Below are 22722 nucleotides of genomic sequence, written 5' to 3'. Positions count from 1 at the left end.
TAAGTAGGGTACTTCATAGCTGTACGGTAATGCAGACGCACGCCGGCACCTGCTAGCCTCGAGAGCCGCCACATCAATCATAGGATGCGCCAAGATGCTCGAAATCCAACGAGGCTACTGCAAGTAGATCGTGTTTTTACCAACTTCGTTGGGCCTAAGGAGTACCCTGACAAAAGGGATAATCCAAAAATACCGGCCCCCATCCGTGTGGAATTTCCCCTCCCGGAACAATTTCCCCGACATGGACAGGCTTGTGATGCCAGCTCCGGAAGAAGCAACTGGTCGATATAAAATGGTTGGAGGACAGACGAGAAGGTAGGGATTATGACCAATTTAGAAAAGATGGCAAAAGTGATGGAAGAAGCAACATGCTACATGAACAAAGAAGAAACTCCCCGAGACCAAAAAAAGACGAAAAAGAATACGTATCAAGAGAAAACAGTGGACGAAAATGAGGGGGGAATTGATGACAAAGAAGAAGAAAAAAAAGGAAGAAAGATGCAGAAAAAAAAACGAGACCATGGCATAAATTCCCTATCAAGAAAGAGCATGCCAAACGGCTTGAACGGCCTCATAATCAGGTCGGAAATAACGGGTGAAGCCAAGAACACACGACCATCCAGAACTTCAGCCCCGGCCCATTGGCGCTCGCACCGGCGCCACGCCACGTGCGTTAGTATTCGGCAAAGTCGAGCGTGGTAGAATCAATCCCACGCGTCCGGAAAAGGGACAAGAAGGGGGACTGAGCACCCAGGATATGACGGCAGTAGATGCCACACCATCAAACGACGGGCTGTTCCCTCGCTCCTTAAACCCCCCCTTCTTCCCCTCTTCTGCGCGACCTCAATAACAAGCAGCGCGTTTAGCATAGACCTGTCGGCTCCATTCCTTTTGGGCTCGGACATGACACACTGGGTACGGTTTAGATTGTCTGGGGATCGCTAGTCATCCAACTGTCAAACGAGCCCGTTCGAGAGGCTAGAGGGCTGCGCAAGGGTTTCATTTTTTTTTTTTTTTGCACAAAAACGTCACCGATCCCACGGATTCGACATTTTGCCACCCGTCATCTCTGGCCCAGCATGCCTTTGCAAGAGCGACAAACTGCCGACCTGGCCGTCGGTAAAAAGTCTAACCTTAGCAGCGAGCCCGGTGACGCGTCGAGAAAGGGCAGCCAGGGCATGGTGGCCGACCTGTTCCAACGCCCGGCCCAAAACAAGCTGGGTGATCGACCACGACAGCCCAACGTGCTGGTCCGTCCTAGAAGAGGCAGCAGCTTCAAGGACTCTCAACAAGAGTACTCGGATAGGCAGCAGCAGCAGCAGCAACAACAACAGCAGCAACACTACTACTCACACTCTCGCGGACTCTCATCGTCTGGACAATCTGCAGCGTCTTCATCAAGACGCGGCTCGGCTTCGACTTGTGCCCAGTCACTCAGACGGGGTTCTTCACACACCGACCTCGAGTCCCAAAGGGCCGAGCCCGTCAAGGGAAAGAGACCTGAGTTGGTGTCTTCTGCGAGCTTCGAGTCAGACCCCAGGTCGACGACGCTTTCGGCCTGTGGTAGGGGCCCATTCAGTGCATCTGCTTCGCTGCTCCTCGACGACGACTCAAGAGCCGAAACAGAAAGTCTCACGTTCCAGGAAGCCCTGGAATCGTTATCGGCATCGTCGACAAATTTCCAAGACGAGGTCAAGGACCCTGTCATAACCCAAATCAGCACCACCACAGGGCGTGGTGCATCCGGCCCTGGGACTCGACGTCACAGCCGTTCAAGAGTCTCGGACAGCTTGAAGCCATTTTGCCAGTACGGCCGAGGCTGGCTCTGGGCGCTCTCCAAGAAACAAAAGCCTCAGGACCTGACCTTTGCCCAGTGCGTTCAGGTGACCCAGGAGATCACCATCGAGATCCAAACCGATCCAGACTACCGACCTCCAAAGTCGGCCCACGCAGGTGGCCAGGACGGGACGCAGGGGCCGAGGAACCCCAACGAGTATCCCGACTTCAGGACCCATCACGAGCTTTTCGGCGGCGGCCCACCCTCGCCCACTCAAACCGACGAACAGGCCAGGGACAAGTCTGGGCCAGGTTGGAAAAAGCACTCGCGCTTTCCCAGCAGTATCAGTTGTCGTTGTTTTCTGCACAAGGATCAAAAGGAGGCCCAGGACAAGACTGCGGCAACGGAGGATAATCCAGAGACGGATTCCTGACCTTGACCTTGATCTCAAAACCAAAAACAAAAACAAAAGTCAAGACACGGAAAAGAAAGGGGAAAAAAAAAGAAAAGAAAAAAAAAGACTAACCCCTATCACCCAACCCAAGATGCACTACCCAACCCCCGACGTCATCGCCTCCTGGCCTCCCCCCAACTATACGAACCCACAGCGTCGCGGACCGGCCTTGCTGGCGATAGAGCTGACGATCCTCCCCATCGCGCTCGTAACCCTCCTCCTGCGTCTTTATGTCCGTATTCGCATCGTCAAAAGCTACGGCTGGGACGACTGGCTCATGGTTGCCGCAGCCGCCTGCGGCCTCGGAGTGACGCTGTGCACCATCATCGCGACTCAAGTATTCAACTGGAACGCACACATCTGGGACCTGACGTCGGATCAGATGGTCCAAGGTCGCAAGGTCTCGCTGGCCAGCCAGACGCTCTTTGCCGCAGCGACGTCCCTGGCCAAGGCGTCCATCCTACTTTCGTACTTGCGCATCGCGCCGCAAAAGTCCTGGTTCAGACGCCTGACGTTTTCTGCCCTGGCCCTCGTATCGACCATCGGGTTCGCCGCCATCTCCCTGTTCTGGACCCAGTGCACGCCAATCTCGAGCTACTGGTTCCTCCAGGACCCGTCCCAGGCCGTCAACTGCGAGGTCGACGAAGGGTTGCTCGACTTTGCTCAGGCGCTGTGCAACGTATGCACCGACCTGATCGTCTACGTGCTGCCCATACCGACGCTCGCAGCCCTGTCCCTCCCCTTGGGCCAGCGCATCGCCACCATCGCGCTCTTCAGCCTGGGCCTGATCGTCGTGGTCGCCGGGTGCATGCGCGCTTACTGGATCTCGTACGTGGTCGTCGCCGACTTGCCCGACTTCACATGGGAAGGCTACCACCTGTGGATCTGGACCGCCGTCGAATGCCAGCTCAGCGTCATCTGCGGCTGCGTCCCCGTGCTCAAGCCCCTGTTTCTCATGATGCTCGGCCGCGAGGCTGGCTTTGAGCTGCGACGTGAAGACATAGATGACGACGTCGCAGACTTTGACTTTTGCGACATTGCAACCACGAGGGACTCAAAGGCCTATACAATGTACGCGCGGAGCGTACACTCGAGTCACACAAATGCGAGCGCCATCGAGGCACCGCCGGCTGCCAGGAACACGAATCGATTCAGCTTTGTCTGGGCAAGCTCGGATGGCCTCGCACGCACCAACGTCGTCGTCGAGACTGTCGATGTTGCTGCTGCCACCGCGGCTGCTAGCGACCCCTGGTATCCTGGAACGCGACCAGCTTTCATTCCGGGAATGCCTCCACCACCGCGACCCCCACGGTCTCCGTTACCCCCCGAGATGGAAAACGGCATGTATCTGGCAGAGATTTGCAAGCGCCATACGATGCCGAACCTGCGAGATGACGATGCGGATGTTTGGGTTTCGGCGACCGGCGGCGTGAGGACCGTCATCACAGCCGGCGTCCCCATAAAGCCAAAGGCAAAGTCCTTGCGATGGGTTTGACCAAAAGAGTCTCTTTTTGGAGGAAATATATATATGAAAGGTTTTGAAAGAGAAGTCTGGGCAACCGGGGGAAAAAAACGACATGTCAAGATAGCCACAACTCTCCTTTGTCGATTCATTTGATGCCTCAAGCAAAATTTCTGGATGAAAAACATTATCAGTATAAGTAACGATTTGGGTGGACAGAGTCTTTTTTTGTTTTGTTTCGATATTTCATGACTCATCAAGTCGTATTTCATAGAAGGTTATCAGATCCCAATGACAAAGGCCGCCAACACATCTTGGGTCTCAGGCCTTTCCAACAATAGTGATCCTCCCCTCTAGCCTTGGTGCAATGGCCTGAGTCCACTTGACCATCAGATCGTCCCCGTTGACATCGCCTTCTGCTCTTGGTTGAACCCCGGCCTTGCGGCACCAGCGCCCAAAATATCTTCTCATGACGCGGAGCTCATCATCCAGCTTCTCTAGCTCCTCCTGATCCGGCGTCGGCACGGCGTTGTCAATCACATGTTCATCGAATGGCGACACAGAGTTCTTGCGTTGGCGCAACCTTTTAGCTGTCCACGCCTGCCAACCCGCCGCTATCTGGTCCTTGCTCGTCTTGGGGGCGGGCAGCGTCGGAATGCGGAATGCCTCGTCGCCCTTGGTCGTTTCTTGAGGCGATGGTGGAAGCACCGGGTGATACTGCGTCACGTTGGTCTTGACTTGATCCCAGTGCCGGTCGAGCGACGGGTTCCAGTTTTTCCAGCGATCAAGAACCTTGAGCGACATGAAGTACTGCCGGAGCATCATGGATATGAGGATTCCGTTTTCCTCGGATACTATCTCTTCGGCCGTTCCACCTTCTTCCTTGATGAGAAGGCTCTTGTAGCCGTCTACTCCGGGACGAATGCGCGTCAGTAATGCAAGACAGAGCAGAACAAATACAGCTCAAATCGAATCTCGACCTACCTTTGCCCCGTGCCATATATCCCCTGGTGCACAGGACATAGATCTTGTCCATCTTAATCGGGTCGTCGCTACCGATGCTCGCTGTTACTATTCGAGATCCGGGATCTTTCGAAGGGTCGAAGGTGAACTTGATGTTGGAGACCTGAGGGAAGCGACCTGTCATAATGTTAGAAACTCCCAATTTTGAGCATCAATGCAACTAACTAGGCATGTCGCATTTCATGCTCACTCACCCTCTTGCGCCGGGTACAGCAAGACACCACTCTCTAAAGCATCCCATATATCCTTTCCAGTAACCTTGATGACCACAACCGGGTCCTCAAAGGGGAAGCAATCGGTGATGTCCTTGATTCGGATCGGGCCCGGCGGGTAGACCATGTCACCACGGATTGTTCCAGCCGCCATCATCGCGCAGTCAGCCTGGTAGTGATGCCGCATTATGTCGCAGATGAAGTTCCCAAGGTTGCTCTCTTGCGTCCTGACGACGGTGAAGCGCGCGTCCAACGGTGTGGCTGTCCAGCCGACTGGCTTCTCCAGACTCTGCTTGAGCTTGGACGTCAATTGGTCGATCAGCTGCGCTGTTTCACCATCTTGAGGCACTGCCGATATGACGTCCCGGCGGCGGATTTCAAAATCCCATTTGGACTTTGCAGACGTGGAGCGGCGGGCAGTGATGTAGGAAAGCTGCTTGAAGTCACTACCAGACCTGAGCACATGGCAGCCGTTGATGAGGCTGTGGTTGTAGAAGTGATCGTGGCCGCCGAGTATGATGTCAATCTCGCTCCCCATGTTTTCTGCCAGCTTGTTGTCATTCGGTTCGCGCTGGTGCGTCAATGCAATTACAATCTCTGCCCCTTCCTGACGCAGCTTTGGCACGAGTTCCTTGGCCGTCTGTGTAGCTGATTTGTAGATGATGTCTGGGGGCAGCGCGTTGACGGTCTCGAGCCACTCGCGCTCGGCAAGGCCAATCAACCCAACCTTTATACCATTGGATGCCGTCATAATATGTGTCTTTTTGGCGTGGCCGATGGGAACATCTTCACCCAATGCCGGGTCGAGGACGTTGGCGAGGAGCCAGGGGAAGTTACATTTCCGAGCAAGGTATTCAAACTGATTTACTCCGAAGTCAAGATCATGGTTCTATTGGTTTGGTCAGTATATTGAGCAGAAAACAGGGCGATGCCAGTGACAACCGTCAATACATTGGCTCATTGCATACCCCGACACAAGTGCAGGCCGTCCCTATCGAGTTTAGGATGGGTACCATGTGGCTACCCTTGGTTATGGAGCTCTCCAGACTCGGGTTGAAGACATCACCAGAGAAGAAAGTCAGCAGCTCCGGCTGTCCCTGGAACTCTTGACCAGATTGGTATTCTTTGACAAGAGTGAGGAAACGAGCCGCACCGCCAACGGGTTCGGCGGATGATGGGTCTAAATGGTAGACATCATTGTAGTGCAGGATGCGAAGATCCGGCGGCGAAGATGTATCGCGTCCGGATGAATAAGTCTCGAAATCAGAATCCTTCTCCAAGGTTAGCTTGGTCTTGGTCTTTGTCGAAGTTGCGGACATGACGAAGATGAGACGAAGCCAGGCACAAGAACCGCGAACGATGACAAGGGTTCAGGAAAGCCGGATGGCACGTCTCGTCCTGGTCTTGGTCTTGGCCCTTCTGCTGCCACCAGTCCCAAATGTACAGTTTATCAGTAAGGTGGTAGGTAGATACCTCCTGGTTAGGTAGTTCGTAGGTAGCTAGGTACAGCAAAGTACGTGTCTGAGTCAAACGAGATGAAAAACTGCAATTGGAAGAAGTGAACGGCCGTTGCTGTTTCCTGACTTGGCACTCAATCGAACAAAGCAAGGCAGTAAGTAATAAATCAAACCAGCAAACAAAACAACGCATGTCAGTTCCAGGCCACCCCTGTTCTGACAAGTACACGTTACCTATGTACCCTAGGCAGGTACTCAGGTAAGGTAAGGTACTGGGTACACAAGTCGCGACGGATTGCCGCATTGAGGGGCACTTTTGCGACAAGGTTGTATCGGCGGGGTAGCTGTATTACCGGTAGGAACCTAAGGTAAGCTAAAGGTCGCTACGTACAATCTACATCAATGCCCAATGGAGATGTTCGTCTGGGAATATGGGTTTATCCAATTGCATTGCGTCTGTTTGAAATGCTACTCTTGCCCGAAGTCAACGTGCTACTCCAAGCATGGTAGAATTCTGGAGACTTTCTTGTAAATCAATACGTGGTAAGTTAATAACATGCACCAACAACACTCAAACCCACCTACGCCCTTCATGTCAACTGTGGCTGTGGAGTTTGGGGTTTGTCATCGGCACGACTCGACACGCGGAGCTACCTATGATTCTGAAGTAGACCGATCTTTTTCGTACAAAAGGTCTTTGTTTAGTTAGTGGTTTTGTAAATGCAAAAGCTCTTCATGACGAGAGCTTCCGCAAATTTTCTTTCATCACGTTTGTAACATCCAAGCCCGCAAAGTACAGTACAGTAACCAACTACGTTACCCAGCTTCAGCCGTCTCCATATCAACACCGGCATCCATTAACGACAATAGGAGGAGCTCGTCCCGTCTCTTGCAAAAACCATGGCCACCATCAAACATGCTAGCCGGGAAGGTGTGTGACTGGAAATCTTCTGCTGTCATATTCCAAATTATGTATGCTAACATCGTCTGTCTGCTGTAGACATCCCAGCAATTCTCGGCATGATCCGCGAACTGGCCGACTATGAACATGAGCTTCATTCCGTCGAGACAACCGAAGCCAAGCTGCTCGAGACTGTCGCCCTTGCGCCATCAGACCCATCAGCACCCCTCAGCCTCCCAGATGGCCTGCCAAACACCGAGCCTACTTCACCCGCCAAGCCTGCTCGCTGCCTTGTCCTTTCCGATCCGGACGGTACCACCTGTGGCATGGCATTGTACTTCTACAACTATAGCACATGGCGCGCCAGGCCAGGTATCTACCTGGAGGACTTGTACGTGCGCCCTGCGTACCGCAAGAAGGGGTACGGTCTGCAGCTACTAGCGACACTGGCAAGAGAGGTAAGAGAAATGCAGGGCACTAGGCTCGAATGGGCCTGCTTGAAGTGGAATGAACCCAGCATCAAGTTCTACGAGAGTATCGGGGCTAGACAGCAGAGTGAGTGGGTTGGCTTTAGAGTCGATGGGGACAACCTGGCGAAGCTGGCGGACATGTCCAAGCAATAACTGTGGAATATATGTTGGTCAGAGCCCATGATTGGCAGCTGGGGGTATCGTTGGGTTTGTATACAGTATAGGAGACAAGATGTGGCCCGCGAGCGAGTCGATCTAAGCAACACGGGACCGAGTCTTTCGTGCCTTTTTTATAGGAGAACCATCCTGGTCCACACCTTGAAACACATGATGCCAAGTTTGTGATGTGTCCGTGTTCCTCAAAGTATTTGGCTGGCCGAACTTCACGTTCCAACGTGCACCTGGAGCGTCCTTCTTTTCCATAAAAGGGGTCATGCGCCATACTGTCGCGTAAATACGGCGCATGTTCCGTGTCGTCATCCTGGATGATAACCCCTCGGGTGAAAATCCCAGCTCGTCATTTGGCTGTGGTATGCCAGTGAACAATACCCTCCTACGAGACGACTTGCGATCAACCCAGCGGGCCGGTTGCAGGAGGTAGTTTTCCATGTCCCAAGACTGCTTTGCAAGTTCTAAATTGATGTCCTCACTAAGACCAGCTACTGGTCTCCTTGGTAAGACTTGCCCGCGCGCCATATCCTTTCCATGGGCGAGATCTCGCAGTACATTCCATTCCTCTTCTGGAACAGGCGGGAGTAATTTTTCCGCTAAGATCTTCCAGGCTTTTTTGACTTTTGTACGAGCTGTTCTTCCAGGAAAGGGGCGGCCAAAGCCGCTCCTCTTGGGTACGTCGCGGTATACATCCAACTGTCTAGCTCCTACAGTGTTGTTGTTTGGCAGGTCAGGGACCTGCGATTGGGCTTTCAACAGAGCAGCGAGCTTGTCGGTGTCCCAGCTATCCAACCAGTCGTACGGCAGCATTTTTTGGCTGCTTCGAGCACGAAAATTCATCAAGTGAGCAGGAGGGGGCCCGTTGCCAAACTTCCAGTCCAGAAACTGTTGCAGGGCAGTGCTGTCCGGGGGAGGCTCCCGAGGCAAGAAATCTGAAAGAAGCTGCCGACGACGGAAGCCGGTGCGACCAAACCCAGTTTGGATGACCTTCTCCAGGCTTTTCAAGTCTCCAGCGACTGCAGCTCGCATGGTACGAAGCCTCTGTGTCGTTTTGCGAATTCGAGCCGTTGGTTCTGGATCGTGCTGATGTTGTCGGAACTTCGAGACAATGCGCTCGGTAAAACATGGCCGGATCACGGGAGGAAGGTATGAAGCTTCGCGGAGAAGATGTCGGTACAGGTGCAAGGGCGTTTTCGGGGCGGGAAGCTGGAGAGGCATGGTTGCGTTCTTTTGTTCGCTTCGCTCGAGGATCTACATCAGCGCGAGGCAGATACCCAAGCCAGTTGTGTGGGTTTATTGCTGCTCTAGTATTTCACCTAGTACTTCACCTCTGGTACTTCAAGGACAACAAATTTTTGAACAGTTTGTCGAGTATTGCCTTTTCTTTTTTTTTAGCCGGCGGCGGCGGCGGCGGCGATAAAGGGCAAGCTGGTCGAAATTTACATGGTTAACATGGTGGAGGTTCTCCTTCCCACGGTTACAAAACTAGGGTGGACACCTATCTAGTGCCTTGATTGGCGACCCGCTTTTCGGGGATGATTTGGAGAGCGACCCGTACAGTGCTGACAGTTCCTGGACAAGTACCGATGAACATAACCCCGAGCCAGAGACTTCAACGTTGAGTTTTGGTTGTACGGACATTGAAAGTGGCCCAAGCTCCCTCTCGCGGTTTCCCCGCTTTGACCCACCCGGTCTTTTTTTGTTCACGGCGCACTTGCCAAATCCTGCTCAGTCGCGCCAGGAGGCGCTTACTCGTGTTGGCTGGCGTGCAGGTACCGGCGGAGAATGGATGAGATTCTTGCTAGCACACGTGCAATCACGCGCTGGCTTTTCTCGGCCGTCACGAAACAGACACGTCCCTACGCATCTCCTCTTAATTGATTTTCACGTCGTTGTCCGGCCACTTGCCCACCACTCCACTGAGGCGCACAAGGCTGCATTATCCGTTTTCGTTCGGGATACTTTTTCTTGGGGAATTACTCAGTTGGTTTACGCCGATTCACAGGGTTCTAATTGCCACCATTCGCGTATACACGTCCTGTTCTGAAGGTTCCCCGCGGCGCGCCCACCGCCAGTTCGATCAGTGAGTGGGTGTCGTGTAACGATAAATCGACCTCATATTTCCCCCCACGGCTGCGCCGTTTCTTGCACGGGCAGAACGAGGAGCTACCATCGATTAGAATCACGTTGGAGGAAATCAGCAGAGTAGGATTGGTAGCAACGGGGACGGCGACAACGAAAGTGACGGCATTGGCGGTGGTCCGGGTCAATGTGGTGTTATGGCGTCGACGGTCGCCGGTAACTCATTCGTCTCGCAGCAGCACCCCGGCAATCTCCACTCGGCAAATCTGCAATCGCAATCTCAAGGCTTCCGCCGCCAGAACAGCACCTCGAGTGTTCCTTCGACGGCATCCTTCGACCCGCCGAATGGTAGCATAGCGAACACCGGTTCGCAGAAACACCACCCAATGTCATCGCAACAGTCCCAACCCCCTGCGTCCCAGCAATCTTTCAGCATGAGCCAGACGGGTTCGCAGCCACAGCCTAGCCAGTCATCTTTCCGCAGCTACTCGGATCAAAATGTACCACAGCAGCCACAAGAAGCAAGCCCAATATATACGGTTCGTTCCTCCTCGTTCGTCTCCAGTCGCCTCTGCGGCCTTTCGTGGTGTTCGCGACTTGCAGAGCTGACTAGAATTTGTTCATTCTTCCCAGGCCGTCTACTCCAATGTCGAAGTATACGAGTTCGAGGTCAATGGCGTTGCTGTTATGAAGCGCATAGGCGATTCTAAGCTCAATGCGACACAGATTCTCAAGGTCGCAGGTGTTGAAAAGGGGAAACGCACTAAAATACTTGAAAAGGAGATCCAGACTGGCGAACACGAAAAGGTCCAGGGAGGTTATGGCAAGTATCAAGGCACATGGATCAAGTATGAGCGGGCGCTCGAGGTTTGCCGACAATACGGTGTCGAGGAGTTGCTGCGGCCTCTACTAGAATATAACAGGAATCCCGATGGAAGTGTCAGCCAAGCAAATCTCAACACACCCACCAAGGAACAAGCCATGGCAGCCCAGCGTAAAAAGATGTACAATTCAGGTGCGGACAGCCGAAACAACAATGGTGGTGGTACTTTCTTCAAGAACATATCACAAACAGCACACAGTGCCATGACGGCAATCAGCAAAGCGCGCTTCGACTCGCCAGGCCCTCGCGGCCGCAATGGCCCTACAAGAGCTCCAAGCTTCCAACGCCAACTCTCAACCCAGAGTATAGACGATTTCCACGGCGGCAACTCGCAAGCAAGTAACTTTGCAGAGAACTTCCCGCCACAAGACGTCAATATGGCTTTCTCGGCTGGCAGCGAACCACAGCCAGGCGGCTTGAACGGTACCGAGCCTCCGCGCAAGCGTCAGAGAATGGACATGACGCCGGCAAACAGCTTCGGAGCGTATGCAAACAACAGTCAGATGCAGGCTTACGCAGATGCGTTCCCTGGATCACCAACAGAGCCCAACGATTCTTTCATATATACCCAGCATGCCGCAGCCAACGACACCCTCCTTCAGCAACAACACGATCAGCAAACCCCTCTCCAGCCCCTTCCCTACGAGCAATCCGTAGAGGCGGAGAACAAACGGAGCATGCTCATGAGCATCTTTATGAACGATGGCATGTCGGAGCAGGCCCGGGTAGACACGCTACGGCAAATACATCCGAGAGACCTCGACATGCCCATCGACTCGCAATGCCACACAGCCCTCCATTGGGCAGCAACCCTGTCGCGAATGACGATCCTTCGCCGTCTAATAGAAGCTGGTGCTAGTCCCTTCAGGGTCAATACCTCTGGAGAGACGCCCTTGATGCGTGCTTGCATTGTTACGAACTCGCATGACAATGACAGCATGCCCGCGATACTCGATATTCTAGGCAATACGATGGAGGTCAGAGACAGCAAAGAAAGGACAGTACTGCATCATATCGCCCTTACAAGTGCGGTCAGTGGTCGCAGCGCGGCTAGTCGATATTACCTGCAATGTTTGCTAGGTTGGGTTGTTCGGCAAGGAGCTGCTAATGGCGGCCAGTTGAACAGCCAGACATTTAACGGTGGAGCAACCGTGTCGCAATCTCAGAATGCCACTCGGCTCGACTTGGGGCGTTTCATGAGCGAGATGCTCAACGCACAAGACTCTGCAGGCGATACAGCCCTAAACATTGCAGCACGCATAGGAAACCGGAGTATCATTTCACAGCTCCTTGAAGTCTGCGCAAGTCCGCACATTGCCAATCGCTCAGGCCTAAGACCGACAGATTTCGGGATCGGCGTCGACTCTGATGGCGCCATGAAAACAAAAGGTGACAGCGGGGGCGACGTAGAGAATGGCGACGTGGGAGGCAGCAGTCAGAAGAGTAACGAAAGCAGCAACGAGATCGTAACCTGTAAGTACATGCCTTCTGTGCTGGCATCACTCGTGTAGCAGCTAACACAAAGGCGCAGCAATCACACATCTCCTTACAGAAACATCAGCAAACTTTCAAGAGGAAATCAAAAACAAACAGAAGAACATAGATTCGTTACACGCCACCTTACGATTGACAACGACTGATGTCAACGATTTGCGTCGCAAGCTCGATGAGGCTCAAGCCAGAGTGAAGGCACAGCAGCTGGCAAGGCAAAAAGTCACCAATCTTCAGCGCGCCGAGGAACGCGAGCGGTACCGGCTCACTCAGCTGGAGCAGACAACTGGACGGCGCGACATTGCATCCGCCAACGGTTGGGAGGCCGAGTCTAACACGTTACTAGCAACCATCAACGCAACGACCAACGGTGAACCAGATGCGGACGCCAAGCTTCCCTCGTCAGCATTACTACGCGCGCGGATCGAGGCTGTTAAGAAACAGACGGAGAGCACACGGCAAAGTGTCGTTGCGCTCAAGGGGCGCAGCCGAGAGGTTGAGGGTCGGTACAGGCACCTCGTGGCGCTGGCAACCAAATGCCGGGACGAGGATGTCGATTCGACCATGGAGGGCCTGCTGAAGGCTGTTGAGAGCGAGAAGGGGGAGTTGGAGATTGGAAGAGTGAGAAGGTTCTTGGGTGGTGTAGAAGGGGTTATCGGGTGACGATGGGTTGTGATTCCTTGTTGGCGAAAGCGTTGGGCATAAGCAGGTTGTTTTCTCATTTGTCTGTTTTATTAAGACTTTGTTTCTTGTACCAAGGTTTACGGCGTGGAAACATAAGGCATATGTCATGGTTGGCGTTCTGCGAGTACAAAGATGTACGGGCTAAGATTAATATATTTTCCAGCGCATCAACACAGTCCGGTTGATTAACTTGGTGGGAAAATCTGTTACTTGACTGCCGGATGTGGATATGCCTGGAGTCCACAGTTCGACGACAAGTTAGGTTGGTGGACCAAAATTCAGTCAGAAATCACTTGGTCATCAGTTCGATTAGTGTGAGTAGAATGACAGATGAACCTGGATTAGGAAGGCACGCGAACATGCATACCGCGGTTTGGTCCGAATGGTTCCTGCTTAGGTACCTAGGTAGGTACTGATCGACGAGCCTCAACTCGAATAGCCAGCCAGGTTGAGACCTTGGTTGTTTCCTTAACGAACCAGCATCCTGTTGCACCTGCTCTCCTCAGAAGCTCATCTCAGGACTATCATCACCGCCAATTCAACCTCAACCTCTCTGACGCCAAGAATCACTGCACTGCATACGAACCTGATCATTCGCGACCCTATCATTCCTGAAACTTGTTTTCCTTGCAAAAATCCAACATGGGCAGCCCTCTCTCAAAGCCAGCTTGCTCACTAGAGACTGAAGTCTCCGAGCTAGCTCTTGCAACCGACTTCCTTGATGAGGGCGACTCTGTTCTGATCTTGCGGCAAGGTTGTGGCGCTGTAGCTCCCGGCAAGAACATCACTTCGCCGAATACCGACACCAAACTCAACGGGTGTTTTACAGTGCCTACTGAAAAGAGTGACCTCTTGGTTGCTGTTCGGATCTCTACTTACCACTGCGGAATCAAGACTGGTGTGGTACGCTGCTTCGATGTCAACATGACGACCACGATCGAGGAGGTTTTAAAGAAATTCTGCAAGATCAACGACAAACCTGAAGATTATTACACGATTTTTGCCCATGGATATCCAATCGATGGCGCCCAAACCTTGGCTATGGTATTTCTGATCACCTCTTTCGAAGCAATATTCTTTTTGCTAAACTAATCATTACTGTCTTGCTGCAACTACAGCAGACAGAAGTCGCAGACGTGCCTATGATCAACTTGAGGGCGGTCGTAACTGAACATCTCCATAAGGACGCACCCGTTCTTCCGACGATTTCTTCTGAGCAGAGACACTCGTTGCAGATTCGAGTTACGCAAACACTCATGAACCGGTACTTCCAGGAAAAGACGAACATGGAAATTCACGAGCTGAACAGACAGCGCGGATCGGACGCCGACTCAGATGGCTTCCATACTGTTTGGATCACAGTACACGATACACAGGCAAATGGAAAGTGCACTTATAGCCATGTATTCTTCAGGATCAACAAGGACGTCAAGCTCTGGGTATTGGCTCGATCCCTATGCCATGCTGTGAAGAAGCCAGCCGGACACTATGTCATTTTCTATGACGCCTTTTTGATCCGGTCGACTGAAACACTGACAACGGTAAGGCCATCCTCATCAACTCTAGTTTTTGAGAAATAGTGACCTAAATTGTACATATCTACCTAGTTCCCACTCGCATGGAACAAGAAGAATCGCATCGGGATTCATGCGTTCCCTCGGCAGGTTGTGAAGCTGATGGTGGACAATCTGGTAGATGACCAGATTACGCGCAACAACTTTTGGTCACAACAAGGTATTTTGGAGCATTTGCGCGCCAATCGCAGAGAAGACTAGATTCCCGTGTGCTCAGATTCTTCTCGAGATGTGTGCCTAGGCCGGGTTACACTTACAAGTAATCATTTCTTTATCTCAAGCGGAACGTGCAAACCATTCAAGCGGTATATCTGAGGATATAGAAGACAAGATAACACCGCCATATCAGCAATGTTGAGGTTCTGAAGTTTGGTGGGTGAGATAGACGGATTGGCTGAATCTGTCAATGGTGGTCGAGGTGGCACAAGGGCTTGACGCTAGATGGTCGCACCCAAACTTCCCTCTTTTGGCTGTAATATGGTCTCTCTAAATTTTTTGACGAGCCAAACAAGAGGCTCGCCTAGATGGACCCCCCTATAGGATGCGGATGAGGACCATGGGCCCTAACACAGCAGACGGCTGATTCTGTTGGCACTTGTACTTCTCCGTCTCCATTGTAACTCGCAATATCCAGGGAATATGAGAAGCACCGATAAGTTTCAAATTGAAGATGGTTGTTCAATATATTTGCTTTGGAAGTAGTGACAAGGAAAAGCTGACTGTTCTAGACCTAGTTGTTTCAAGAAGAACAAGACCGAATGATGCAGCGGTCCGGCAAGAAAATAGGGGTAAGTTTGGGAATAATAGCAGACTTCCTATTGTATAAATTTTTGACCCCCAAACCGAATCCGAATCGCAGTGGTAACCCCACCACACCTACCCACCCTGGTCGTGATCCATACGTCACCCATTCGAGAATGGAATGGAACCTTGCAGATTCATTCGCGCCTTAACGCGACATCGGATGACAGCCGCTCAACTCGGGGAGGTGGGCATGGAACGCCCTGTACCTGACTGAAGAAGAAAACAACCGCCACGTACTTAACTTGCAGCGAAATGGCAGCCCCAAGTGAATTCCCAGAGATCCAAGGCGGCGGCAGTTTGATGCTGGCCTGGCAGATTCGAGGCAAGAAAGCTCTGATTGTTGGTGGTGGCGAGGTATGATAAATGTTATCTTGCTCAATTAATTAATTCCCTCTACATTCCCGAGCTACCCTACTGACAGTGGACTCCCATCTCTACCTACTCGTTTCCTAGGTCGCAGCCGGCCGCATCTACCACCTACTCAATGCCGACGCCGCCGTGACCTGTGTCAGCCCGTCGGCCGGCTTACACCCCGAGGTGGCGCACCGCATCGCCCATGGGCAAGTCACGCACGTCGACAGGGTTTTTGTCCCTACGGACCTCGATGACCCGGCCATTTCCATGGTCCTCGTTGCAATTGACGACCCTGTTGCGTCCTCTGAGATATGGAAGCTCTGCAAGGCACGCCGCATCCCCGCCAACATCGCCGATGTGCCACCCGAGTGTGACTTTTACTTTGGCAGCATTCACCGTGACGGTCCGCTGCAGATTATGGTGTCGACAAACGGGAAAGGTCCACGTCTGGCGAACCAGATCCGCAGGCACATTGCAGAGAGCCTGCCGCCAAACGCGGGCGCCGCCGTGGAAAAAGTGGGTGCGCTGAGGGCGCGTCTAAGGCAGATTGCACCCGACGCGGAAGAGGGACCGAAGAGGATGCGGTGGATGATCAAGGTCAGCGATGCGCTCACATTTGAGCAGCTGTGCGCTTTGACGGACGAGGACATGGAGAACATCCTGGGATACTACATGGCTGAGGGTGTACCGACATTCAAGGAGATCATGGATATGAGGGCCGAGAAAAAAGACATTGATCCTTCCGCTGAAGAGGAGGTGGAGGATGTGGTAGAGGGTATTGATAAGAAGTTGCACACCTAGATTCGTCAACCGGCAACCTGCTTTGTTCCACCTAAACTTCAACTTGCAATCCACTGTCAGGCGCTGTATGTCCACCTTGTGGTACGACATACAGTGTTTATTTACAAGTAATTACCAGCAAATTTTCAACCGGAACATGTCACAAAGCAGACAAAGCGAAATATGGCCATCTCTCACTTTGCCTATCCGGTTCTGAAAAGCTGCTGGACCTGGGTCAGTAGTAACTGATCTCCTTGATCGAGTTGTAATTTCTTGGGTACCAGTGGAGGCGAGTTCAATGCTCTGATCCGCCTGATTCGTGCAGTTTCGGTCTGTCATCAGCGACTTCGGCACTTGGATTTAGGCCGCTACCCCGCCCGCTAGCAAGACTGGGAGTCATCACTGGCAAAAGGGTCCTTCACATAAGATGGAGCCAGTCCGGCCCGAATCTCGGTGCCAATAACACACATATAGTCGTTGTAATGAAATAGAAAGAAGAGAAGAAGAAGAAGAATAGAGAGAGAGAGAGGGACAAAAAAAAACAAGAAATAAGAGAAAGCCAACATCTCACCACACACTGCATATCTAAGCCCGGCGGATGATGCACGGTGTACAGGTACTTTACGACAATCACATACTGTACCCTAATTCGACCAGCAAATATGGCAGCCGAAGCCTCAACTACAGCTAATGACTTGGTCTATGTGACTGCAGAAGCAGCCTCTGACTTCGTCCAACAGTTACTCGAAAAGCACGGGGTTCCATCCGCCCATGCCTCAGTGGTTGCCTCGGGTCTCATCCAAGCAGATCTTCGTGGCGTCGAGTCCCACGGCATAAACCGCATTCCCTCATACGTCGAGCGCATCCGAAAAGGTGTCCTCGATCCCAAAGCCACTCCCGAGCTGAAGCAGGTGACACCAGCAGTCGCCCAGGTCGACGCCCACAATGCATTCGGCTTTGTCGCCGCGCACAAGGCCATGGAGAGTGCCATCAATATGGCCCGTATCTACGGCATAGGCATGGTCTCGGTGAAGCACTCGAATCACTTTGGCATGTCGGCTTGGATCGTGCAGCAGGCCGTAGATGCAGGCATGATGAGCCTCGTCTTCACCAACTCGAGCCCGGCCATGCCGGTATGGGGAGGACGCGAGCAGCTGTTGGGTGTCAGTCCCATCGCCTGCGGCGCCCCTTCGGAGCCGACACCTTTCATCCTGGATATGGCGCCATCCGTTGCGGCGCGCGGCAAGATCCACAAGGCCAAGCGCCGAGGTGAAAAGATTCCTACCGACTGGGCGCTGGATGCCCAAGGCAACAGGACGGACGACCCGGCGGCGGCGCTCGACGGCGGTGTGATGCTGCCCATGGGCGGCCCAAAGGGATCGGGGTTGGCGCTGATGATGGACGTCTTCTCAGGCGTCTTATCCGGCTCGGCATACGCGGGGCACGTTGCCGGCCCCTACGACCCGTCCCGAGCGGGTGACGTAGGTCACTTCATCATGGCCATAAAGCCGGATCTATTCATGAGCATGGAAGAGTTCAAGGAGAGGATGAAATACTTGTATGAAAGGGTTGTGGGCTGTGAGAAGATGGCAGGGGTTGATCGGATCTACTTTCCTGGCGAGATTGAGCTACTCAGGGCAGAGGAAAGAACCAAGAGCGGAATCCCATATAGTCGTGGGGAGATTGAGGCGTTGAACAGGGAAGCGGAACTAGTAGGCTCCTCGAAGATCCAAGAGATTGTTGCTAGGTAGATGAACAACTGTCGAGGCTTCTAGGTAATTTGAACTTGTTTGCTTCCTTTTTCTCTTTGCTTCTTGGTTTGCCTCGATTATGCAAAAGTCGCTTATCGAATCTTCTGAATTCCAGCAAAAAGTCAGTGGTGGACATTATGTTTAAGCAACGCAGACAAGGGTTTGTCCCAAGATTTCCACAACTATTTATCAATCCCACCCGGTCTGACCGAAGGGTTGACAAGGGGCATCCCTTGTCTACTAGAAGACATGAAATCCTTTCAGTGTAGACATGAATGACTTGACTGTGCTGATTTAAACTCTTTGTGAGTTTGTACAGCAACATCAAATTACATTGTTAAGAAACATTAGATACGTCAGGTTTCATCAAGAAGAGCCCTGGTAGCTCAATTGGCTAGAGCGTCGGACTTTTAATCCGAAGGCTGCGGGTTCGACCCCCGCCTGGGGCGACTACTTCTTCTTTTGTTTCCTCTTTTGAATCTTTATCTTTTTTGATGGTGTGCATCGTACCAGACTGTGTCTATTGCTGGGTTATTATTTAGCCTTTCAAGGTTGGTAAATATGTCTAGCCATCCATGGCTTGGCTACACATCGTGACTCTTTTGCTGGTCAGTTCGCGAAGCAGCGAGGTAGGTATGGAAATTGGTTCGATATGGGATCGATGGAACGATGCTCGCCTTGTAGGTAGGGTTGCAGCCAACCAAGATGGATGTCATTCCAATTCCCATTGCGATGGGTAACACAAACGTAGTTAAAAAGGTAAACAGTTGGAAATCGATACGAGGAAAGTTGCAACAATTTCTTGGCATCAAATCCTGAGCAGCTCGAGAACTAGCCTTTGCAGGTACATCAAGCGAAGTTTTGTCTTGATATGGAGATTTGCTTTCGAACAAGCAGTTGTTGACAGTTGAAGGGATAGCCAGGTCATAAAGCAACTCCACCGTTTTACGTACGATTTGAGGGCCCAAATGAGTGATCTCGTGGACTGGGCGGCTCCCTCTGTGGTACTTACCTTAGATATTTGCATAGCTAAGTTGGGTACCTACCTTAGGTATTAGGTACCTTGCCCAAGGTAGGCTCTGAAGCCCATGGTGAATAGCAGTGCTTTATCATGGCCATTTGGCACACGAGCCCGAATATGGTTGGAGGAGGGACAGAAGACGGTGTTTAACTAATGAACAGGGCAATTAGCACAAAAGCTCAAAATTGGGCAGGCACTGCGGCTGATCAAAAGGGCAGGTGCATCACATTCTATCGGTCCGTGGTGGCGTATCAGGGAAGGCACGCGCCGGAGTACCAATAAACGACGAGGCTTCGCTTCGCGTCTGCCCAATTCTTGACATAAGTTCGATTTAATCGGAGTCAAACGACCTGCACTCACCTTGAACTCACCCATCTTGCCGCCAACTACAATCCAGAGTCTGTTCCCCATGGTTACTCCAAGTCTTTGACTTGATATCATCTCCATCAATCGTATTCTGGACCCGGACGAAACATCAGAAATCACTCAATCGAAACATGGCAGACTCAGACGCAGAAACGGCAACCCAGCCGTCAACTTCATCAGTTTCTTCATTGCCCGATATGAAGGTGGCCGAGCTGCACACCCAAACAGCAGCAGTTGAGTCGTCTAAGGCTCGGCAGACCTTGTCGCCATCCGCCTCAAAACGCCTACGAAACCCTGCCTCATCTTCCTCGCTTCCTAACATCAGCACCATACTGAAGCGTCACGCTTCCGATGCCACAACCAATAAAGACTGCAAAGGTAGGAAGATTTCGTGCCTGATGAGAACATCCTAAATCCGATGTGGTGGGCAAGCGGCGGCTAACTTCTTACCAGGGAGTGCTGGATCCAACAAGATCTCTGCGACATCGGCTGCTAAACGTAAAGTCTCCAGAAAGACTACCAGTGAAGGTGCATCTATCTCAGAGCCGCAACCCCCATCTACTCATCCTGAAACCGACAAGAACGACAGGTTGTCGGAGCAGGAGATACCTGCCGTCAGCAACGTGCAAGTGAGTGAGGTGATCCCAGTCAGAGACACCGCCGTGAATGGTACTGGGCACGTCAAAATCAATACCACTGGCCTGGGACCGGCCGAGACTACTACCGCTTTCAAAGACGTGGAGACCGCAGCCGATTCAAATGCCATCCTCTACGCATCGGTTCTAGATGAGGAAGCGGTAGATCCGTGCGAACTCGAGGTCGAAAGTTGTCCTCATCTTCATATAGAAGCGATTGTCGGCCACCGCTTCGTTCAAGGTGTCGGCATCGAGGTTCTGGCCCAATGGGGACAAGATCACAACCTCCCCAACTCCTGGGAGCCCGAGAGTATCATGCACGCTGATGCCAGGGATCTTCTCCTAGAGTATTGGGAGACCACCCCGGGAGGTCGCCTCCAGGAGCTACGTGGCACAGGCCACGAGAACGATGTCTTTGCCCTGCACCGATATGAGGCAAGACCGAACGATGACAGTGAGGGCGCCGCGCCCAAGAGCAAAAAGATCAAGCTGATGCCAAACAAGAGCAGATCAGCAAAGCCTCACAAAGCGTTGCTGGTCGTTGAAGTGGAATACTGTGGTTACAGGGGAACAACATGGGTACCTGACAAGCTGCTTAGTGAAGATCTCCCCGTCCTGATGGCCAAATACTGGGCTCTTGCTGGAGGCCGACCTGCCGGCTTTTAGCGCGTTCAGGCAGCTTGACATACTGAGCTAGACGTCGAATGTTGCAAACAAGGTTATCAGAGGATGATGTTACCAAGCAGTTACCTGAGCACCTCTCTTCGTTTTTAAATCTATTTTGCAGATAATCTTGCTTCTGAGTTTTCGTACAAGGAGGGGAGGTGGAATATGCATGAAACAGCTTCGGGAAATCTGGGAACAAGGAGACAGAGATGATTGACGAGAAGCTAAATGGGGGATGCTTAGTTCCCATTAGAAGAGCTCAAAATGAGCCAGCGCATAGCTCTAATAACTTCTAATACAATTTGCACTGTTGTCTATTCTAATATTTCGCTTCAATTCCACGACCGCCGGTCAATCTTCTCCGTTGTCAAGGGCCCATCAGATATGTTGTCCTCGTATTGCATCCTCCAACCCGCTCCTTGCGAAGCGTGACGCTGTTAAGTGAAGCCGAAAGAGCATGGCAACTGCGTTGCAATCACTTGGCAGTTTTCTCTGGGGAGCATTCCTGATCGAGCTCACTCTGAAAGAAGCGGGCCAGACCAATGGCATTTCTCTCCGTTGGCATGGAAAGGTGCTTGGCCGCGCCGAGACTATGTTACAATGCCAACTGTGTGTCAAATGGATAGGCAACAACCATTGAGACCGCTGGATGCACCCGCTCAGGGGCTAAGCATGTAGCACCAGTGGAAAATGTCAGGATCCGTTTCGAGCCGTTTTGGCGTGGGGACCTTGTGCATCACGTCCACATGGAAGGGATTTTCGTCCAGGCTGAAGCGATGCTCAGAATAGCTGACTGACACCCATTTCCCATGTTCGGCGTCCAAACACTCCTTGACTCCGCGCAGCATGTCCATAACAGCCTCATTGCCACCGCAGGAAAGAGCATCAGCGGTACTTTTGTCGACGACCAAGTCAAACCGACCTTCACTGCAGAGGGACGTCGGGTCAATCTCGGTGGCATCAGCGACGAGGTAGCGCATTCTGACATCCCCAAAAGCTAACTTCTCCAGCTGTCTACCCCGTTCAATGGCCAGTGGCTCGTAGTCAATGTTGGTGACGTTGGCAAAGCCGCAAGCCCGCAAGTGATTGTGCAAATCGCTGTTTCCAGAACCCAGCTGTAGAATCCGTGAGGTCTTGGGCAGCTGCGAGAGCAGGGGCTCCAATATGGCCATGAACCTTTCCGATGTGATGAGCCATTCGAACTTGGTCTCTGATGAAAATCGCTCGTGCCAGTATTCTCGCTTGTCAAAGTCCACGGGCATCCTGTTGGTCGAAGCGGTGAGGTTAAAATTCGTTCCGAGTACCGAATTGTAGAGAGTTGCAAGCGTGATTGACCTATATGGAGGTAAAAATGATGCCAAAGGTGCAAAAGAGTGTGCGGGTGTGTGGATTAAAACTGGTGGGACGCCGCTGAGTCGAAATAAATCTACATCACTGTGAGCAAATATGAGGATATTGCCGGCAGCCACGGTGATTGCAGTAGAGTGCGAAACCAGCAAGCGACTGACAAAATGAACTTATACAAAATCACCTAGTCGATCAGAACAGGATGATCTCTGCCACCAAATGGTTAAAAAGAACAACGTTCTCTTTTAGTATTTTAAATAACTGGTAAATATACTTTCCCTCCGCATCCAAAATCTCGTTAAAACATTTGTACATGTAGTAGTAAAAGAAATTATTTTTGGTGGAAATTTGATCTTA

The 22722-nt window shown here is 52.0% G+C and overlaps 11 protein-coding genes and 1 non-coding gene across 12 annotated transcripts; 9 read left to right on the top strand and 3 right to left on the bottom strand.

Annotated features, from left to right (window-relative positions):
* Nucleotides 1-1079: 1079 nt before the first annotated feature.
* MGG_09864 (uncharacterized protein) lies at nt 1080-2210 on the top strand (the record flags this gene model as incomplete). Its single annotated transcript, XM_003720322.1, has 1 exon — nt 1080-2210. The coding sequence occupies one exon, from the start codon at nt 1080-1082 to the stop codon at nt 2208-2210; it is 1131 nt and encodes a 376-aa protein (XP_003720370.1).
* Nucleotides 2211-2322: 112 nt separating this feature from the next.
* On the top strand, nt 2323-3726 carry MGG_09865 (uncharacterized protein; the record flags this gene model as incomplete). Its single annotated transcript, XM_003720321.1, has 1 exon — nt 2323-3726. The coding sequence occupies one exon, from the start codon at nt 2323-2325 to the stop codon at nt 3724-3726; it is 1404 nt and encodes a 467-aa protein (XP_003720369.1).
* A 57-nt stretch (nt 3727-3783) lies between these two features.
* Nucleotides 3784-6595, bottom strand: MGG_09866 (flagellar associated protein). Its single transcript, XM_003720320.1, has 4 exons — nt 5897-6595; nt 4911-5817; nt 4678-4833; nt 3784-4601 (listed from the first exon to the last, which is right to left on the bottom strand). The coding sequence occupies exons 1-4, from the start codon at nt 6245-6247 to the stop codon at nt 4015-4017; spliced, it is 2001 nt and encodes a 666-aa protein (XP_003720368.1). The 5' UTR covers nt 6248-6595; the 3' UTR covers nt 3784-4014.
* A 208-nt stretch (nt 6596-6803) lies between these two features.
* MGG_09867 (N-acetyltransferase ats1) lies at nt 6804-8094 on the top strand. Its single transcript, XM_003720319.1, has 2 exons — nt 6804-7316; nt 7386-8094. The coding sequence occupies exons 1-2, from the start codon at nt 7286-7288 to the stop codon at nt 7907-7909; spliced, it is 555 nt and encodes a 184-aa protein (XP_003720367.1). The 5' UTR covers nt 6804-7285; the 3' UTR covers nt 7910-8094.
* Nucleotides 7320-9366, bottom strand: MGG_09868 (uncharacterized protein). The gene has a single exon (XM_003720318.1). It carries the CDS (start codon nt 9143-9145, stop codon nt 8012-8014), a length of 1134 nt encoding a protein of 377 aa, XP_003720366.1. The 5' UTR covers nt 9146-9366; the 3' UTR covers nt 7320-8011.
* A 308-nt stretch (nt 9367-9674) lies between these two features.
* On the top strand, nt 9675-13364 carry MGG_09869 (uncharacterized protein). Its single transcript, XM_003720317.1, has 3 exons — nt 9675-10548; nt 10643-12365; nt 12424-13364. The coding sequence occupies exons 1-3, from the start codon at nt 10207-10209 to the stop codon at nt 13044-13046; spliced, it is 2688 nt and encodes an 895-aa protein (XP_003720365.1). The 5' UTR covers nt 9675-10206; the 3' UTR covers nt 13047-13364.
* Nucleotides 13365-13709: 345 nt separating this feature from the next.
* On the top strand, nt 13710-15133 carry MGG_09870 (uncharacterized protein; the record flags this gene model as incomplete). Its single annotated transcript, XM_003720316.1, has 3 exons — nt 13710-14111; nt 14186-14608; nt 14675-15133. The coding sequence occupies 3 exons, from the start codon at nt 13710-13712 to the stop codon at nt 14840-14842; spliced, it is 993 nt and encodes a 330-aa protein (XP_003720364.1). The 3' UTR covers nt 14843-15133.
* A 409-nt stretch (nt 15134-15542) lies between these two features.
* MGG_17830 (uncharacterized protein) lies at nt 15543-17012 on the top strand. Its single transcript, XM_003720315.1, has 2 exons — nt 15543-15799; nt 15899-17012. The coding sequence occupies exons 1-2, from the start codon at nt 15698-15700 to the stop codon at nt 16598-16600; spliced, it is 804 nt and encodes a 267-aa protein (XP_003720363.1). The 5' UTR covers nt 15543-15697; the 3' UTR covers nt 16601-17012.
* MGG_17829 (uncharacterized protein) lies at nt 16961-18544 on the top strand. The gene has a single exon (XM_003720314.1). It carries the CDS (start codon nt 17242-17244, stop codon nt 18328-18330), a length of 1089 nt encoding a protein of 362 aa, XP_003720362.1. The 5' UTR covers nt 16961-17241; the 3' UTR covers nt 18331-18544.
* A 161-nt stretch (nt 18545-18705) lies between these two features.
* On the top strand, nt 18706-18779 carry MGG_20285. Its single transcript has one exon. It is a non-coding gene; the product is annotated as a tRNA-Lys (tRNA).
* Nucleotides 18780-19848: 1069 nt separating this feature from the next.
* MGG_09873 (uncharacterized protein) lies at nt 19849-21018 on the top strand (the record flags this gene model as incomplete). Its single annotated transcript, XM_003720313.1, has 2 exons — nt 19849-20095; nt 20171-21018. The coding sequence occupies 2 exons, from the start codon at nt 19849-19851 to the stop codon at nt 21016-21018; spliced, it is 1095 nt and encodes a 364-aa protein (XP_003720361.1).
* Nucleotides 21019-21677: 659 nt separating this feature from the next.
* MGG_09874 (uncharacterized protein) lies at nt 21678-22680 on the bottom strand (the record flags this gene model as incomplete). Its single annotated transcript, XM_003720312.1, has 2 exons — nt 21678-22353; nt 22640-22680. 2 exons carry the CDS (start codon nt 22678-22680, stop codon nt 21678-21680), a joined length of 717 nt encoding a protein of 238 aa, XP_003720360.1.
* Between the last annotated feature and the right edge of the window lie 42 nt (nt 22681-22722).

This window comes from Pyricularia oryzae, chromosome 6, assembly GCF_000002495.2.
Source record: "Pyricularia oryzae 70-15 chromosome 6, whole genome shotgun sequence".
In the NCBI taxonomy this organism is placed as follows: domain Eukaryota; kingdom Fungi; phylum Ascomycota; class Sordariomycetes; order Magnaporthales; family Pyriculariaceae; genus Pyricularia; species Pyricularia oryzae.
Note: the sequence above shows the minus strand (reverse complement) of the source record. Positions and strands in the feature narration are given on the sequence as shown.

What these genes read in the sequence shown, in the direction of transcription:
- MGG_09868 (XM_003720318.1), bottom strand. Translation starts at nt 9,145, where the DNA reads ATGCCTCTCCAGCTTCCCGCCCCGAAAACGCCCTTGCACCTGTACCGA.
- MGG_09866 (XM_003720320.1), bottom strand. Translation starts at nt 6,247, where the DNA reads ATGTCCGCAACTTCGACAAAGACCAAGACCAAGCTAACCTTGGAGAAG. An exon ending in CGGCCTGCACTTGTGTCGGG is followed by an intron (nt 5,818 to 5,896) that starts GTATGCAATGAG and finishes CCAAACCAATAG; the next exon opens with AACCATGATCTTGACTTCGG. An exon ending in GCTGTACCCGGCGCAAGAGG is followed by an intron (nt 4,834 to 4,910) that starts GTGAGTGAGCAT and finishes ACATTATGACAG; the next exon opens with GTCGCTTCCCTCAGGTCTCC.
- MGG_17830 (XM_003720315.1), top strand. Translation starts at nt 15,698, where the DNA reads ATGGCAGCCCCAAGTGAATTCCCAGAGATCCAAGGCGGCGGCAGTTTG. An exon ending in TGATTGTTGGTGGTGGCGAG is followed by an intron (nt 15,800 to 15,898) that starts GTATGATAAATG and finishes CTCGTTTCCTAG; the next exon opens with GTCGCAGCCGGCCGCATCTA.
- MGG_09867 (XM_003720319.1), top strand. Translation starts at nt 7,286, where the DNA reads ATGGCCACCATCAAACATGCTAGCCGGGAAG. An exon ending in CAAACATGCTAGCCGGGAAG is followed by an intron (nt 7,317 to 7,385) that starts GTGTGTGACTGG and finishes TGTCTGCTGTAG; the next exon opens with ACATCCCAGCAATTCTCGGC.
- MGG_17829 (XM_003720314.1), top strand. Translation starts at nt 17,242, where the DNA reads ATGGCAGCCGAAGCCTCAACTACAGCTAATGACTTGGTCTATGTGACT.
- MGG_09869 (XM_003720317.1), top strand. Translation starts at nt 10,207, where the DNA reads ATGGCGTCGACGGTCGCCGGTAACTCATTCGTCTCGCAGCAGCACCCC. An exon ending in AAGCAAGCCCAATATATACG is followed by an intron (nt 10,549 to 10,642) that starts GTTCGTTCCTCC and finishes CATTCTTCCCAG; the next exon opens with GCCGTCTACTCCAATGTCGA. An exon ending in CAGCAACGAGATCGTAACCT is followed by an intron (nt 12,366 to 12,423) that starts GTAAGTACATGC and finishes ACAAAGGCGCAG; the next exon opens with CAATCACACATCTCCTTACA.